This window comes from Ammodytes marinus, assembly GCF_949987685.1.
Source record: "Ammodytes marinus genome assembly, chromosome: 17".
Classification (NCBI taxonomy): Eukaryota; Metazoa; Chordata; class Actinopteri; order Uranoscopiformes; family Ammodytidae; genus Ammodytes; species Ammodytes marinus.
Window position 1 is genome coordinate 25,158,296 of NC_137221.1, and position 18,103 is coordinate 25,176,398.

General features: G+C 42.4%; 1 protein-coding gene across 1 annotated transcript in view; it reads left to right on the forward strand.

Annotated features, from left to right (window-relative positions):
* eepd1 (endonuclease/exonuclease/phosphatase family domain containing 1) overlaps positions 1-18,103 on the forward strand; it is a 34,803-nt gene that overhangs the window by 315 nt on the left and 16,385 nt on the right. The window contains exons 2-3 of the mRNA XM_080044825.1: positions 31-954; positions 17,662-17,713. Of these exons, the coding sequence (XP_079900951.1) occupies positions 101-954; positions 17,662-17,713 (906 nt within the window). The 5' untranslated portion in view covers positions 31-100. The remainder of the gene's footprint in view (positions 1-30; positions 955-17,661; positions 17,714-18,103) is intronic.

An 18,103-nucleotide genomic window follows, 5' to 3' on the forward strand; every position in this document is an offset into this window, starting at 1 on the left:
TCTCTGGTGTGGATGTTGCTTGTGTTTCAGCCTGTTTCTCTGCGCCGTGGCCCACTGTCCGCTCCTGTCTGCTGATCCGATCCCCGGGTGAACTGGAGCCATGGGCGGGAGTCTGGGCTGCCACCGCTCCATCCCCAAGGACCCCACGGACTTCAGCTGCGGCAAGCGCAAATTCAGCGCCGCGTGCAACTTCGGCCACATTCTGGTGAACCAGGAGCGGCTCAACATCAACACAGCCACCGAGGAGGAGCTCATGACTCTGCCGGGGGTCAACCGCACTGTGGCGCAGAACATCGTGGAGTACCGGGACTGCATAGGGGGCTTTAAAAAAGTAGAAGACTTGGCTCTGGTGAGCGGGATAGGGGCGACGAAACTGGAGGTGATCAAACTGGAAATATGCGTATCCAGCAGGACCAGTTCGTCGCAGCACTCCCCGTCCTCCATGCGTAAAGACCTGGATCACCAGTCCTCCTGCACCGGCATGAACATTAACACCGCCACGCCGGCGCAGCTCATGAGCATCCGAGGCATCACCGAGAAGATAGCAAAGAACATCGTGGCGTACCGGACGGAACACGGCCCGTTCAAGAGCATCGAGGACCTGGTGAGGGTCGCCCACATCAACAGCTCCCTGCTGGACAAGATCCGCTTCCAGGTGTTCGTGGAGTGCTCCAGGGCTCCGTCTACCAACACCAACGGAGGGCTGACCTGCACCACCACCAAGTCCCACCCCAGCCCCACTTCCTTCAGCCTAATGAGCGATGACCTGGACCTCCCGCCCGGAGGACCGACCCAGATCATATCCGTGCGGCCCAGCGTAGAGCCCCCGCCCGGACTGCGGGACGGGAAGCCGGTGGTGCGCCTGGCCACCTGGAGCCTGCAGGGCTGCTCCTGCGACAAGGCCAACAACCCCGGGGTCAAAGAGGTGGTGTGCATGACCCTGCTGGAGAACGAGTGAGTAAAAAGGTTCACAGCCTTTACCTGTACTGGTTCCTCCTGAGTTATTATAGTCTCAGTGGTGTGCACAGGAGGGGTACAACCCAGAGTGCCCAAATGCCCTTTTTAAACCCTTTATTCAAACCACTGTATTCAACAAGGCAGCTAATGGGACTTCAACCCTTGCCCTAAGGTAAGGGTTAGGTGAGGGGCATTTATTTTTTAGCAAATATTTTTTCCTACACTTGGGGCACCCTATAAAAGGATCTGTAGGGCCAACCTGATGGGACACTCCACACTATGCTTATGTCCTGAGGTCACATCAGAGGGGCATTTGAGCAGCTCAGGTGACTGCGTCTCTTAATTCAACAACAACTAATATTCATCCCAACATCTGGAGGCTGTCAGCAGCACCCTGGGGCTTCACCACCCCAGCTGGCCTCCACGCTTTTATCATGTTTAGAGTCTGTGCACACTAGTCAGATTGATAATGAAACATAATCAGATGGATGTGTCATGGTGAGGCCAAACATGATGTGTATTTGAGAGGCATTAATTACCATTAGAAATGAGTATTCATTTAAATTCTTTATTATCCTATTGATGAATAGAACAAACAGATGAATATATCAATACACAAAGCACTTTGTTGTTGTTGTTGCAACACAAATTTGTAAACTAAATCAGGAAAAATACACCAATGCATTATGTCTTAATCCAAATAAGTGTTGTCTTGGATGCGTATCTTTTTGAACATCCTATAAGGTACTGAGAAGATAAAGGTCTACCACACACACACACACACACACACACACACACACACACACACACACACACACACACACACACACACACACACACACACACACACACACACACTCTGCAGTTTGGCTATGTATTTACTATTCAATGGCAACTTGCTAAGCAATACTGTTGACCATAGCATCTATACATTGATTGTTTTTATCACACACAGTAAAAACATAGTTTTCATATTCAATGTCCACAGGAACAACTCATTATATTTCTCAAATGGGCTTTTTGTTGATCAACAGTGTAAACAGTGATACACTAGTAATCTGAAGAGTGGCTCAAATCTGTCCCTAAGTTGATGTTGTGGCCTATCAGCTATCATACCATGCTGTGACTTCTATCGGTGTCAGTCTTGGTTCATTCTTGGCAGAGGGGCCTCATGCCGCTGACAGCTGTGACAGCAGTGCCATCTAAACCATATCACGGGCCAAAGCAGCCTGCTACAGGTCAGATGTTTAAAGTCAACTCTCAGGAGAATTCCTAAATACGTGTGGTGGCTTACAAATACTAGTTGTTCACATCAATTATGCTATTATGAAAAACCACAGAAGTAAGGACATGAGACTGTTACAAATGTTGCTGTGACTTGGTTATATTTAGGGAGTGTTTTCAGCAATCCTTGTAAACTGGATATGGTATGGTCCCTCACAACACAGTCAATTTCACCCATTCACCACCATACAGACACTTAAGAAGAGCCTTCGATTCCAAGGGGCCCAAAAATATTCATTGCATGTTCGTTTAGAAATGTTCACCACTAAAGTACAACATAACCTAAAGATCATGACTTATGACATCATCCTTTCAGCCCGATGTCAAAATCTAGTTAAAAACCTTAATGGTTTAACACGTGTTATACCTAAATAATGTTGACTCAAACTAACCAACATCTTAGAAAACCTGTGACCAGATAGTTGTTCCACTTCATACAAGTAGGCCAATTGGTATGAAGTTTGTTTGTTGGCCTTTTTGAGAAACAGGGACACAGTTTGAGTGTGACGCAACAGCTATGATTATTTGATTCACAGCATTGTTGTGTTGACCAGGTCTCACTGGTGAACACAATGAATGAATAGCAGTGACTGTGTTCTTTAGCCCTGGGTGCTAAATCTTTTGAAGATTGCAGGAAAATAGGCCGATGTTAAAATAGGTTCATCTGACTGGATAAACTCCGAGAACAGTGTTTCAGTGTCAGGTTCCATGGTCAATGAATAACGAGATTACGTCAATGAAAAATCTACAATCGCTCAGAATGAAATGACACAAGTTATTAACCCACATGGTGGCTGTGGTCTTGAGTTAAAAGGATGTGACACCACCAGGCTTTCACAATATCTGTTGGCACCAGGTTACACTTGTTTGTTTTTTTCCCCCAGTAAAGTGCCTGGAGCTGTGTCTGGGTGGTGAGCCCTGACCTGCTTGGAAAAGTACATGTTGTTGTTACAACTGAAACTGTCGCTGCCAGTAAAATGAGTATCCTCTGCAATGCAAACATCATATGATCCATCCTAGCTGCTAAACATTCTGTTTTCTGTGGTGGAGAGAATGCCATACTAACCATATACAGCTCCGGAAAAAATGAAGAGACCACTCCAAATGTTCGGTGTCAATGTTCTTCTATTTATAGGCATATGTTGGAGTAGAATGAACATTTTGGTTTTATAATATAAACTACTGACAACATTTCTACCAAATTCTAATAGATCTTTTGTCATTAAAGAGCATTTTCAATAAGTAATGTAGAGATGAAGATTTAAGAAAATTCCAGACTGGTCTCTTACTTTTCTACGGAGCTGTATTTATCCATTTGAAAATCACTCGTCTTAACGTTGGTTTTGCGGACTTATTAGCTTAAAAGAAAACATACCGGTACATACTTCATTGGCAATGGCTGAATATTTGTTAGACCCTATGAAGACCTTATTGTGATTTCAATATCTATAACAGTTTTTTCATACAACCCTTTCATGGGCTGCAGAAAACGGCACCAACTGCACCCTAACCCTACGTTGCCTGAGGTACAAGATCTTAACAAGTTTAACAAAGTCATGTATAGCAAGGTGTCAGAGCCAAGCCTTTTTTGGCACCCTCAGCAGAATGGATTCTGAAGAATGTCATTTCTCCTTAGGATCCATTGGGCAACATATTATCAATCACCAAATGATATCAAGTTAGCTAGGTATAAGTAACAGGCCTTTTGTCTGATCATGACATTCTGTTCTCGTTAAATAGCTCCTATGAAGGTTTGTTCAGGGGAAGCAGCCGGAGATATTACTATTATATTGACTAGATATTACTCCTGTCAGACTTCTGTACAAGCAGTACAGTGTAGAACCCTGAGCAGCTACCAGCCTCAGTCCTACATGGTCTTTATCAAAGAAGCTGATTCAACAAGTCGAGACGTCGTGAAAGATGTCTGAACCTGTTACTCAATTATTTTTCTTCACATTTTCATTATTTTGATCTTCTCCAGAGTGCCAGGTGCAAATCTTTGACATCCCAGAACATATCCTCAGATTATATTTCACACATTAAGACAGAACTGTTTCATCACGTTCAGAGGAAACAAACGACAAAAGTTATTTTTCTTTGATGCGGTCACAGAATGTAGATGCATGTTTACATCCAAGTCTTCAGTTGATTGTATTCTTGGCACTGCGTTCAACTTTATCAGAAGCCTGGAGATAACAATATGTGAACTGAAGTGACCCACAGGTCTTATACGGCTTTGAACAGCGCACACATGAGATCATCTCCTGGTAGTGTGTTAAACCTCTTTTCTGAAAACGGAATCGTCGTGATAATATGTGTTAGTTTTCGGAACCACGAAAGTCACTTTATGCAGCAAGTGTGGGGAGGTGTGGAGGATTGCTGGGTGTAAGTTAACCTCCTTTTCAGGCTTTCTGTTTGTATTCCTCACACAACTCGTTCTGTCACTTTTCCATGGAACTATTGATCGCCAACACCAAGAATACGTTCAAGGAGAGACTCTCTGAGTGCACGATTGACCCCCCTGCCCCACCAGTCCCCGCTGGCCTGCACCCACACTGCTCCAGGTCCAACTGGGCCTGTCGGTGGCCTTGTGTCCCAATACCATACCACAAAAGCATTGATACAGAGTCTATGGTTGGATGATTTTTATTTTTGAATATTTTCTGCCCAGCAGAAATCTGCGGTAAACTTTCCACTTGAGGAGATATTCACAGATTTTCGACAAAAAGTGTTTCCGATTGGAATTGACGATGCAGTGTAGTTGGTGAACAGATGTTAGTTAAGTTTCTCTGAAGTTGCCTTGGTGTGTCAGGCCCCCCTGGGTTCATTGAACTTCAGGAGGCTGAAAGAAGAACAAGAACTCTCTGTGGTGGTTCTCGGCGGTCACAATACAAGGATTTTCACAAGTGAGGACACACTTTCACACGGTCCATTTTTCTAAAGCATTCAGTGTTGCACTACTAGGCTTTAGATCAAACTCTTGACTACTTCCACACCTCCATGGGCAAATTTGAAATTTTTACAAAAACTTGCCAGTTGCTGTTAGTAGATTCGACAAGCAATTTCTTAGAAGCATATGAGGCCTTAATGCCTCGGGACAGCTACAGTCAGTCGCACCCTTATGATAAGTATGGTCATGCTAAATGTTCAATTTACTGAAAACAGATTAGTGTGTGTTTATATACAGTATTTGTACAAGAGGACTGGAGACATCCATTGTTATCAATACACCCATAAAGATCCACCACACCCAGTGCAAACTGCTTACAGCCTGCACCTTCACGTGACAGATCCATTTGAACACGGACCTGTCTGATTACCTTGGGCGCCATCTAAGACCCGTCTCCCCTTCCATCTCCTTTTACCAAACCCACCCACCCTCTTTTAAATCCACCCACCACTTCCCTAACGCATGCTCCCACTTCCGGTGTTCCCGGGGAAGGATAACAACCTTAATGATACTGTGGTGATCATTGTTACGGAGGAGTAGGGCGCTGTACAGAGGAGATACGCTGTGTTTGCACTGTGGCTGCTGCTCCGCTCTGCTGTATGAGCAATCACAAGATCCCGGCTGAGTTTACTCACTTTCTGGCTTTGCTCCAGGCACTAGCAGAGAGCTACTAGAGTTCAACGAACTCCCGCTTACTAAAGGTTACACAGCAAACTGAGCTTACTCACCACAGGCCCTGATGTTAGCAATCAGCCAGCTATTAGTCAGAGTCACACAAACCGCTGAAGTGCATTTTATTCTGGAGGGTTATAAATTGAAAGATAAAACATTTTTCTGCTTTTTTGAGGGTTACAAATATGAATGATTTATTTCTTTGTTGTATTGCTTAAATCTTGGTTTCTTTCTTTCTTTTTATTTTGTGGCGGCTAAGATAAGGATATACAGGAGGATAGGCAAGCCCTTTGCTTCAGCCTTTTCAGAGACTATCTGTTGTTAAATGAGTGTACAAAGATATGTTTTTAATTAAATGTTTTTAATAACTGAATAAACAACTACTACTACTACTACTACTATTGAAACAGAGCCACCACTATCTGCCAACAGCGGGCTTAATGTGGATGTAGATGTAGATGTGTGCTTGCAGAGACTCATTCCTGATCAGAGCAAATGTTGCTGCAGTATGAAAAAAGCTTTGTTGCACCGAAAGCTGCTCCAGGGCTTCTCTCTATTCTACAGTTCGACACTTTGCTGTTCTCAAAGCTTCACATTGTGCCTGATGTGTCTTGTTGTTTATTGTGCAACTGTCATGCTGCATGAAGCAAGAACTGTATGTCTTGTTCTGTAGTAAACCAAACACTTCCACATTTCCAAATTGTATACTTGTCTTTCTAACATGAGAAGGAAACTGTTTTTTTTTTTAATTCATGAACATTTAATACAAGGTTAGCTTAGCTTATAGCATAAAGACTTGGAATCAGGGGATAATGGGTATAGCCTTCCTCTGTCTATGCTTAATATGTCCAAGCAAATTCTTGATAGGTCGCATATTATGCTCATTTTCAGACACAGCACTGTGATATATTGTTTGGATTTATCCATGCAGAAAAATAAATGTAAAATGTTAATGTGTGATTTTAGTGCTGGAACTAAGTACTAGTTTCAGACTATTAAGATCCAATATGTTGATCAGGGAGCTTTATTGTGTCTACAGGCAAAACAGGAGGGGAATTTGTTTCAATTACACACAGAGTCAATGGACAATTGATGAGCGAAATATTCCTGTGTGTCTCTGCACTTTCAAACGTTCATTGGAAATGGAATAATATTAACGAATGTATTAAATGATCATGAGTATAACTAGAATGAAATAGATACGTTATTAAGTTCTAATTCTACATAAAATCAAATCCCAAAATTCCAATTAAGCCCAGATGCCGACACATGAAACTACAGTCGGTATTTGACCTTTCTTGGATTCTTCAGAATTAATAGGAGTGATTCCTTTAACTACTAAAAAAAACTGTCTCCTACAAATGTTTGAACTTCCAAATGTTCTCCTCATTGAAGTTGTGTTGAGGAGGATATAGGTTTGTATTTAGATCATGTGGGCCAATCGTCAGCGTGAGTTTCCTGACCTGAACAGGCTCCAACCTAAAGAGGACCAAGGTTACTCAAGGTCGTTTTTTAAATGTTTCCATTACTACGTCAAGTCAAGTTGTTTTGGGTGTTTGGATGGTCGCCACCTGAACCTGCTGATAGTGATGTGGGAAGGCTGGCTGACATCACACACACACACACACACACACACACACACACACACACACACACACACACACACACACACACACACACACACACACACACACACACACAATGCAGAGTTCCGTCTAAAAGATCGCTGTAGTTTCTCAGAGCAGCACAGAGGGAAAGAGGAAGAGACACCACACACAGGTCTACATCCTCATCCATGGTAAGCAGAAGCCGTCTCATAGCCGACTGTGGCTTGTTTCAGGGTGGTAGGATGGCCTAGACGAAAAGATGGCCGACCAGTATCCATGAGGTCTCTGGTTGGATCCCCGGCACCGGACAGGAGGGTGTTAGTAGGTAAACTAGTGGTGGCTGGTATTACGTCTACGGTGCCCACCATCTCTACCATTGTGTCCTTGAGCAAGGCACTTCACCCCAAACTGCTCAAGGGGCGCTGTACTATGGCTGACCCTGTGTGAGGACCCCCTCTGGAGTGTGGTAACTTGAGAGGGGATATGAGAAAAAGATACATTTCAATGTAACCATTGACAAATAAAGTAACTTAACTTAACCCCCATAGCCCAGACTGATGTGTTTACAAATGACCAGTAAAGCCAATTATATGCAAATGTTAATTTTATTACCAACTGATCAGACCTGCTTTAGCTCCTTGTTTAGCTAACCATTACTCTGGCCTGGCGAGACCAGCCTGATCACACACAGGCTTCATACTCTTTTCTGTCCGGTAGATCAGTCAGGCCTTTATCCATTATCCCTGGGGAGGAGCCCCTAAAATAATTACAGGGCCAATCAGGACCAACACTCAGACCTAAAATTTGTCCCTTATAGTGGATGACAGCTCCTAATTCGTTCTTGTAATAATAATAATAATAATAATTGATAGGATTTATATAGCGCTTTTTTGTAGTCGTCCATCTAGCCGCGTGAGACCAGCCATATCACACAAGCTTATCTGCATTCCATGATGATGTCAACGACTAGAAGAACCAACCTTCCACTAACGGACGGGGCTGGACTCCTCCCCATGGAGATTGGAGAAATGCCAGACTGATCTGTGGGAGAGAAACAAATGTGAAACTGGAGCGATCAGGCTGGTCTCACCAGGCTACCATTACTCTACTGAGGACTACACCTTTCTTCTCTCTCTCAAGGAAGTGGGGAGAGGCTGCTGCTCTGTGCTCTGCTGTGGGAGAGCTGGACGTCTAGTCAGTGAAGCACCCTCGCAATTCAACACTCTCCACTGCACTGCTCAATTGATTGACACCTAGACGGAGAAAAAGAAACCAAAACATAGCAATATACAGCCAGCCAGGGGAGGAGGGCTGTGCAGATAAACACACCACCACACATTCTAGTGAAGCAGAAGTGATCAGTGAGTTGGATTACTTTTGTGTGACTATAATTTCATTTTGAATTCAAATGTTGCATAGTCAACCTTTTAACAAGAAAGGAAGCAGCTAATGGGAGAGTGGTACTGGGCAAATCATTCTGCACAAAGACACTTCCATTATTTGATACCACTGATAACCAGTCCCCGGCCTTTGGAAGTGACCATTATGTTTGCATGTGTGAGATAGCAAAACTACCCAGAGGACTACATCGTACACAAGCCAAGTGCACCTGCTTTTGGGATGATTTACCCCGACATCTGTCTGTATACAGTAGGCCTGGATTAGACAGCAACTTCACACAGTCTTTTAATCCCCTCATTGACTGACCGAACTATCAGAAACACTCACACACACACACACACACACACACACACACACACACACACACACACACACACACACACACACACACACACACACACACACACATACACACATACATACACATTGCGGGTATTCAGTCAGTGCATATACCTGGATCTCACTGATGAGACAACCTGACTGTGCTGCTGAGGTCATGAGGACAGGGTGCTGCAGAGGGGGCCTGTGCTGCTGAGCTGACGCAGGGTGTTGGGTGCTCATGTGGAAATTTCCATTGGCGCAGCATTTTATTTCTGGGCGGACAGTGAGTTAGGGGCATTGCCCAGCGGAGCCCTCTGCCAGACCCAAAGTCATTGGGGCCCAATATAGTGCTCCAAAGCCCATTTTCTTCTGCCAAACCAAGCTGATCTGGGCTCTTTTGTCTCCCAGAAGCAGCAAATCAATGTGACTTCCTTTGCCCACCGCTAAAGCTAAAAGCAACTCTACTGTAATGAGCCAGATTAGAACAGAAGATATATGACTTTAGGAGTACGGGAGAGAGGGAGAGAGGGAGAGAGGAGATGCATTGGACAGTGCAGAGATAGAGAAATGGTTTAAGGCGAGGTACAATGACTTTTATAAACCCTGCCAGTTGATTACTTACATTAAAAAGTGATATTTTGTCTTTCAACTTTTCACAGAATTTCTTGTATAAATAAGATGCACACTTGGCAATTTCTAACTGATTATGTGAACATTTGCATATCATAACAAAGGGGTTGGATGTAGATGTTGGATATTTGATATTTGACTATAAGAGTCCAATGTTTTTACAGAACAGATTTTGGATACAGCCTTTTTTCATTTTATAAGTTAAAAATAATTGTCTTCAGAATAGTGCTAAGAATGATGATGGAATGTCTAGTGATGTGTAAGTCTAAGTGCTTTAGAAGTTGAGATTGTTAGTGGGGAAAAAACCTAATGTTGAGATAATGGCCGTTGAAGACATGTTATGGAAGCAAAATAGACGAAAATCTTAAAAATTAACCAGTGCTTGAAAAACAATGTTTTTGCCTGCAGTGTTTAGCCTTAAGTGCATACTTGATCCTCATAGAAAACCTTAAAGGAATAGTCCAACTCACACCAGGATGTATTAGTATGCATTCATGGTGAAAAGACTTCATCATAATCCACCTCACTGTCTGTCTGCTCAGTTGCAAACCCCTCATCTTACATTTCTCATCCCTGCTAGCACTCCACCATGGAGGCTGTGTGCTGTTTCAAAGGGTATGCTGTGGTAAATTCAGCCTGGAGATCTTTTTCCTCGTTTGGGGTTTCAAAAATCCTCCGAGGCGTTATTTATGTTTAAGGTCCACTCCGCTGCTGCTGCTTCTCATCACTTGTGATTATGCAACATGGGGCCTGTCCTCGGATTTGCCTTAATCTGACTGCTGCTGTTTGCCGGTGTGTCTGCACCATAGATAGTATATCAAAATCTGTCTATCTGCACACAGCGGCAATAGATATGAGGCTCAGAAATTCAAGTCTAGTCAAGTCAAGTCAACTTAATCTATATAGCACATTTATAACAGCCGAGGCAGACCCAAAGTGCTGTGCAGTAAAATAAGTCAAATATATTACATCCAAAACATCAAATAGACACATTAAAGCAAAACATTAAACTACATTAAAACACAACCAATTCACCTCGTCAACCGAAGGCTCAGTTGTCAAGGTTGTTCACAGAGGAAATATGTCACAGATTGTGTCTGCAGCCTTCGTTTGTATTTTGCACTAATCTGTGCATGTGCTTATTTTTATTTTTAAAGCGTGACATCACATGCAAATACTTTTTTTTGAAGCACGGCTCAATTTTGAGATGTTTCTCTCTTTTTCTTCAATAACATGTCTTCTTTCATACTAGTATACATCAAAAGGTCGGAAATTTACATTTTGGTGATTATTTGACTAAACCTTGTCTGTTTGCGTCTGTATATTTCTCCTATACAACCATATTTAAAGGTCACATATTATGCTAAATGCACTTTTTAAATGTGTTCCAACATATCCATGGGTCCACGGTGTGCCTAGAGACTGCCAAAATATTAAAAAAAATAACAATCTCTCCTTTTCTCACTCTCCCCCTTTCTGAAACCCCCACCCCTCCCCCCAATATACTCCAGTCAGAATTCTCGGTTTATGACGTCATAAACTGCACAGCCACATCCCCATATTTTCTTTATATGTCCATGCTTCCCCCCCACATTAGCAGTAGTCTATGATAACCCCACCCCCCCATTTCTTATTGGTCCACGGCCCCGAGATCCTCTGGAAAATTTTCCGAGCGACAGCCATGTTGCTTTCCCCGCTAAGCGACAAGATGCCCATAGTAAAGCCTGAATGTTACATACACAAACACAGAATGCTTTTGCTCATACTCCACTAATTTATCTTAACCACAGCAGTCTATGCCTCGTTTTTAATAACACAAGGGATAGGAAGCTACTTGTGGGTTTTTTCAAACAGTGAAACTGAAAGAAATGTTTTATTGGTATTTTTGCCTGACTGGTGTATAGCTATTAGCTTTGGGACAAGCATTCAGCTTTTGCTCATAAAAACATAATTCTATTCCCCACACCAGTCTGGAAATGCCTCGTTTTTAACAGGACAAAGGATTGGAACTTAATAGTGTAGAAGTCAACTTTGAAGATATTTTTTTCACTGATTTTAGCGGTATTTTTAGCCGGTAGCTCCCGAGCTAGCTTCGCAGTAGCCACCATCTTTTGCAGCATTTTTATTGTGAACATGCCGTTTCCATTAGCTTGGAAACGGCAAGTCAGTGCATCTGTATGAACATAGTCTTTCATGTAGACAAGAATAGGTCATGTCAAACTGTTCAAAGTGCGTTACTAGCACTAGACTTGGTTCTTCTCATGGGTAGGCTAACTGCGCTAACAGGCCCAGGAAATACGTCATCATTGTTTACAAACAGACAGAGGGCGAGGCGTATCTGGCTTCGCTTCCGGACAGGGGGCGGGGGTAGCTCAAAGATTGTATATTTACGAGGGGAGCTGCAGCTCTTTTTAAAAAATAGGCCATTGTGAGATTAGCTGAACATCAGCATAGTACAATAAATTATCTGAAAGTTTTTTTCAGCAAACAATTAAAGAAAAACGTATTAGGGACCACTAAGACCATATAATATGGTGTATAATAGAATCGAAAAGTGTATAATATGGGAGCTTTAATGGACATTATCTCAACATTATTTTCTTTTAATAGTCTGAACCAAAATCTTACATTTCCAAATAAAGCGCTTACATCAACTTAACTTTCCATAATTATTCTTAGCACTATGTTGAAGGTTTGCATAATACAATAATGCATAATTAGTTAGATATTGACAAATGTGCATATTTGTTTGAACATTTCTGAAAAAATGGTATTACAAAACATAATAGTTTTAATGTCACTAATGGACTGGCAAAGTTACACAATGATATCTATAAGTTCATTTTTTTTTACCCTACTCACACCTGCAGTGTTTTGCCCAATTGCGTCAGAATTAGCTCCTATTGACAAAGCAATTTCTATCAGCCTGTGAAAGTACAATAGAAGCACTAGCAGCCTGGGTGACTCAGCGTTATGCCCTGATGAGATGGCTGGTCCTCAGGTGGACTGTGGGCTGTGTTGGGCTTATATCCATGTCAGTAGGAAGAGGAAGATTAGGCTATTGCTATTCTACTACACCTGATCATAAAACTAAACTACTTTGCATGCAATAGGCATAACATTGGGACATGCTTTAACTTATTTATTTCATCATAACATTGCGCCTTGTTATTTCCTCTTGCTTTTATATCTGTCTCATCCCGTTTTTTTATATGGAGGCTCCGTCGATGTGACGCCACTTTCGGTGCGCACCGGATTGTGGGTCAGAATCACCCAAATAGCATGCTCATCTCCACTGGATGTAGACAGACATGGGTACTTTTTAAGCATGCTAAATCCGAAAACACAAGAATCGGGACATACTTAATCTTTTTTCTACCATACTAAATAGCAGAAAGTAGGGATTGGAACGTATAGGGCTAATGCAAAGTGATCACACATACAGGAGAGGGGAGGGGCTATTGTCTCTGTTTGTTCAGAAAACAGGATCTATGGACTGGCTCATAACAGAGAGTGACAAAGGCCACTCTGTGTTATGTAAGATAATATAATGTATGAGATGGGCAGGGCAATCCAGCTGTATAGAAAACTGATGGCTTTGAAGGACAACTGAAACAGGAATTATTGATATGTAAGGTAGCCTACTATTTGTGAGTTTCAATAGTTTTGTTATGTAAAGAGATACACTGTTGTTTGCTGCAGGCGTTAAGTAGCTTTGCCTGTTTCTGGATATACTTCACACAGTGTTGTGTGGATGTAATGTAACCAGCCTGTGGTGATATAGGGTGGGCTGGGAGCTGCTTACTTTATATCTGCAAGAACACAGCAGAACAAAAGGACACTTTATACACACACACACACACACACACAAACACACACACACACACACACACACACACACACACACACACACACACACACACACACACACACACACACACACACAGGACCTGCTTGGTAAAACAATGAATAGACCTGTTTTGATCATCTGTAAACTGGTTTGGATCTCTGTTTTGTCTAGCTCTAGTAACCTTGGATGGAGCGCTGCAGCCTCCAGCCTAGCCGGCTTTTTGTGTTGTTTCATTTGATCTTTAAATTGCTGGAAAGCATAAAGTCAGAAGTAGGCGACACAATGTGTGTTTTCGTAAGAAGCACACAGAGCTGTTGCTTTTTAAGAGTTGTTCTTCCTTTTCACACGACTAGAGAATGTTAGCCTCTAAATAGCACAGCATTATAACATGGTAACCCTCTACAGGATATTCAGCCTGTTAGCATTAAATAAGTCTCTGGTAAGCCCCAAGCTTTCCGCACTTCTACCTCCTCTTTTGCAGGTAAAATTAATTCTCTATAGGGTTTAACTCTGGAGATTGACTTGGCCAGTCTGAAACCTTCCATTTCATGCCCCTGATTAACTCTTTAAACTTTTGTTGTTTTTGCAGTGTGTTTTTGGGTCATTATCTTGCTGCACGATGAAGGATCTTCCAATCAGTTTGGTTGCATCTTTCTTTAAATTGGCAGACAAAACGTTTCTGTAAACTTCTGAGTTTTTGCTGTTGCCATCATGTGTTACATCATCAATGAAGAATAATGAGCCCGTCCCAGAAGAAGCCATGCAAGCCCAAGCCATGACATTGCCTCCACCGTGTTTCACAGATGAGCGTGTATGTTTGGGATCATAAGAAGACCATTTATTTCGCCAAACTTTAGCCTTTCCATCACTTTGGTAAAGGTTCATCTTGACAACAACACAGTAACACATGATGGCAACAGCAAAATTAACTCATTTTTTTGCGCTACAACCACAATTTAAGGCTGCTGTCAATTCCTGTAGCATATTCACTCAATACTTCTCGGCATTGTTGCATCCTTTTCTTTTCTCCACGTTCTATTAAACCTGGAACAAAAGTATAGGGCTTGGTATTGGCAAGGACTTCACGATATGATACACTTCACGATACATTGGGATACGATGCATAATGCGATAATGTGATGTTCCGCATTGTTCACTGAGAAGGTCAAAACAAAGCTGAAATACAAGTTGCTGTGTGCCATCTGATCTCAATACGACGCGACATTATACTGATTATTCAGTGGACAAATGAGTCAAATCAATTTCATTCAAATCTTTATTTAATATTCAAAACCCGACAATGAAAGCCGTTTTATTGACACATCTCCAGGAGCGGAGGTTGTTGATCACGACCCGTTATAAAACTTGTATTTCTGTTTTTCAAAATATCGATTTTGTGAGTGGACAATACGATACAGATATCACGAAAATAAATATATCACGATATATTGCCTCAATTGATTTTTATTTTATTTTTTTTTAGCCCAGCCCTTTACACAATGTGAGGGATATTCTCAGAGTTCTATCTCTCCTGTCTGACCTGAAGGCAGCATAACACAGTCAGTCATGGTGGTCAGCCCATGAGTGCAGAAAGCAAGAGCTCTCTCCTCGCGGCAGTGGCGCAGTGGGTAGGGAGATCGTCCTCTGGAGTGCAGGGTTGGAGGTTCGATCCCCCGCCTACCCGCCACATGTCGAAGTGTCCCTGGGCAAGACACTGAACCCCAAATTGCTCCCGATGGTTCAGAGGGAGCCTTGCATGACAGCTACTGCCATCGGTGTATGAGTGTGTGTATGAATGGGTGAATGTGGTAAGAAATGTAAAGCGCTTAGGGGCTGAGAAAATCGTCTAAAAAGCGCTATATAAGTCAAGTCCATTTACCATTTTGATCTTGTCATTAGCAGCATGACGTGTGCAGTGTACTACGATTTGTGTTGTTGTAACTCCTCTAGTGTGCTCCTTCACAAACGCATGCTGACTGATTACAAGCTGGTGCTGCTGGTCAGTGGGAAAAGGCTCAGCTACAGTAAGTGAATGTGAGTCAGTGTGGAGTGGTAACAGAGCTCCCACAATGCCCGGCAGCAGCAGCAGCAGCACTTCACTAATAGAGAAATACAGTTATGCAATGAGATTTTCTGTGTGCGGCTGATTTTGGATCAGTATGTTAGAGGTGACAGTCGGGTCAAAGCATTGCCAGCGACTTTATCTCACTGTGTTGCACCACAGAGAATTAGTTAAGCATATGTTGTAATGGTGCTGCAGACTGAGCTCAGGTGTGTGTGTGTGCGCGTGCGTGCGTGTGCCTGTGCTTTGTAGTGTGACATCCTTCTGTAACTCTGCAGTTTTTACTTACGTTTAGATATTGTGTATTAAACAGTTCAGATTGAGCTCTGGAAGATTGAGGGTTTCACCAAGGGGGTTTCTGGGAACTTCTTTGATTCTCTTCTTATACTACATCAGATTTCTGTCATGTGCGGAGGCCATCTTTAAAAGATGTTAATGGAAATGAAATCGTGAGGAGTGCTTTCCTCACTTATTTGGCAAATTGCACTGCAACGCGTTTCCTCTCCGGAGCCAAGCGCAGCCGGGAGGAAAAGCTGTGTGCGGTGCCTCTCAGAAAATGGATTGCTTTTTATTGTGCTGACTGTTGGTCTGGAAAGTCATTTAAAAAGTAAACGGATAAATGTTTATTGGGCTGTAAAGGCCCCGCCTGCACGGTGCAATGAGCCATCGGCAGATAGAATTAAGGACAGCGGTCCAAACTCCCTCAGTGAGAGAAAGTCACATTTCCTTAGCACTGTTACAAGGTTAAACTACAACAACATAGAGTTCACCACAAGGAAAAGGGTTGTTTATTAGCTCGAGGATCTAGTTTGGAAAGTGCCACTTGTATCTGTAGTGTCAACACTATCAGACCCTCTGTGCTACACACTATACAATGTGCATGATGGTAGAAGAAAGCCTTGGTTTAGAGCTCATATTATGCTAATGTTTTAGGTTTAGAATTGTAATTTTTGTTTCTAATAGAAACTGTTTAAATGGTCTAGTGTCCAAAAAAGATCTATTTCCTTCTTCTCAGCCTCTGTCAGAATTGCTCTGCTTTAAAGTCTGTCTCTTTAAGCCCCGCCTTCTCAAAAGCCCAGTCTGCTCTGATTGGCTCTGGTTTGAATGTTACTGCCAGATATATTCAGGGGGATCTGGGGGTGTGGCCTATACATAAAAATATGACAACAATATGACAAAGTGTATTTTGCATAATAAGTCACCTTTTAAGCATTATAAAACATTACTCCATGAACAAACACAAAAGTACTATGTACATTTAGAAAGAGGAAATAACTCAACCTTCCTGTCAAAAAGGAAATGTTGAATTCCTGAAAAAACTAAGAAACTCTTCTTAATGTATATGCACAGGTTTTGTAGCTACTGCCTTACGCAGTCTGGTGTGGCTAATGGTGGCTAATGGTAGCTAAAGTTTCTGTTTTGAATCACAAAAGAAAAGCTAGGAGACATGTTTGTTGATGACTGCTTGTGGATTCATTCTCCTTCTCAGTCAGGTCCCTTTAATAACAACGTCTTAAAAGTGAGTCACCCATGAAAATCCTGGAAAATAAAGAGGATGTTCATTATCCTGCCTTTGCTCCTGGCACGCATAGACTCTGTTTAAAGTCTCATTTAAAAAGCAACCAAGTGTGGACTGTGAAAGATAGTGTGCTAACCACCTATGCACACAGCTATTCCACACAACACATCATGCACAATGTTCAGCCAGACTCATTTCTACCACAAACTACAATATGTGCCATCCAGATTTGATTCCATTCAAATGAACACAGTGTAACTTTTGAACACTTTTAACTTTGGTGGTAACATTAGCCGGATAAGATTGCCGCCAATGAATTGCTGCTTGGTTTGTTGATATGTTGGTGTATATACACAGCCAAACTGTGATGTGCCAATGTGAAGCTAACACCCTCTCTTCTGTTTCCAGCATCAAGTTACTGGCAGTGCAGGACCTGTTGGATCGGGAGGCTCTGGATAAGGTAAGCTGGAGAGAAATACTGCAAAGTTTTTTTGCAACATTGTAGATGAGATGATGAAAAATCCACCCGGAAACTCTCACTCAAGTGTTTCCCAATGATTTAATGTGTTGCCATTATGCAAATATCCCCCCTTTCCCCTCTCTCTCTCTCTCTCTCTCTCTCTCTCTCTCTCTCTCTCTCTCTCTCTCTCTCTCTCTCTCTCTCTCTCTCTCTCTCTCTCTCTCTCTCTCTCTCTCTCTCTCTCTCTCTCTCTCTCTCTCGACTCACATTTCATTTTCCATTTGAACTATGTTAGCGCTCTCCTGTGCCGTCATTACTATAAATATGACAGTGGTTGCTATGGGTGGGAGGGTTTCCCCTTCAATGGTGTACGTTATTGGAAAAAATATG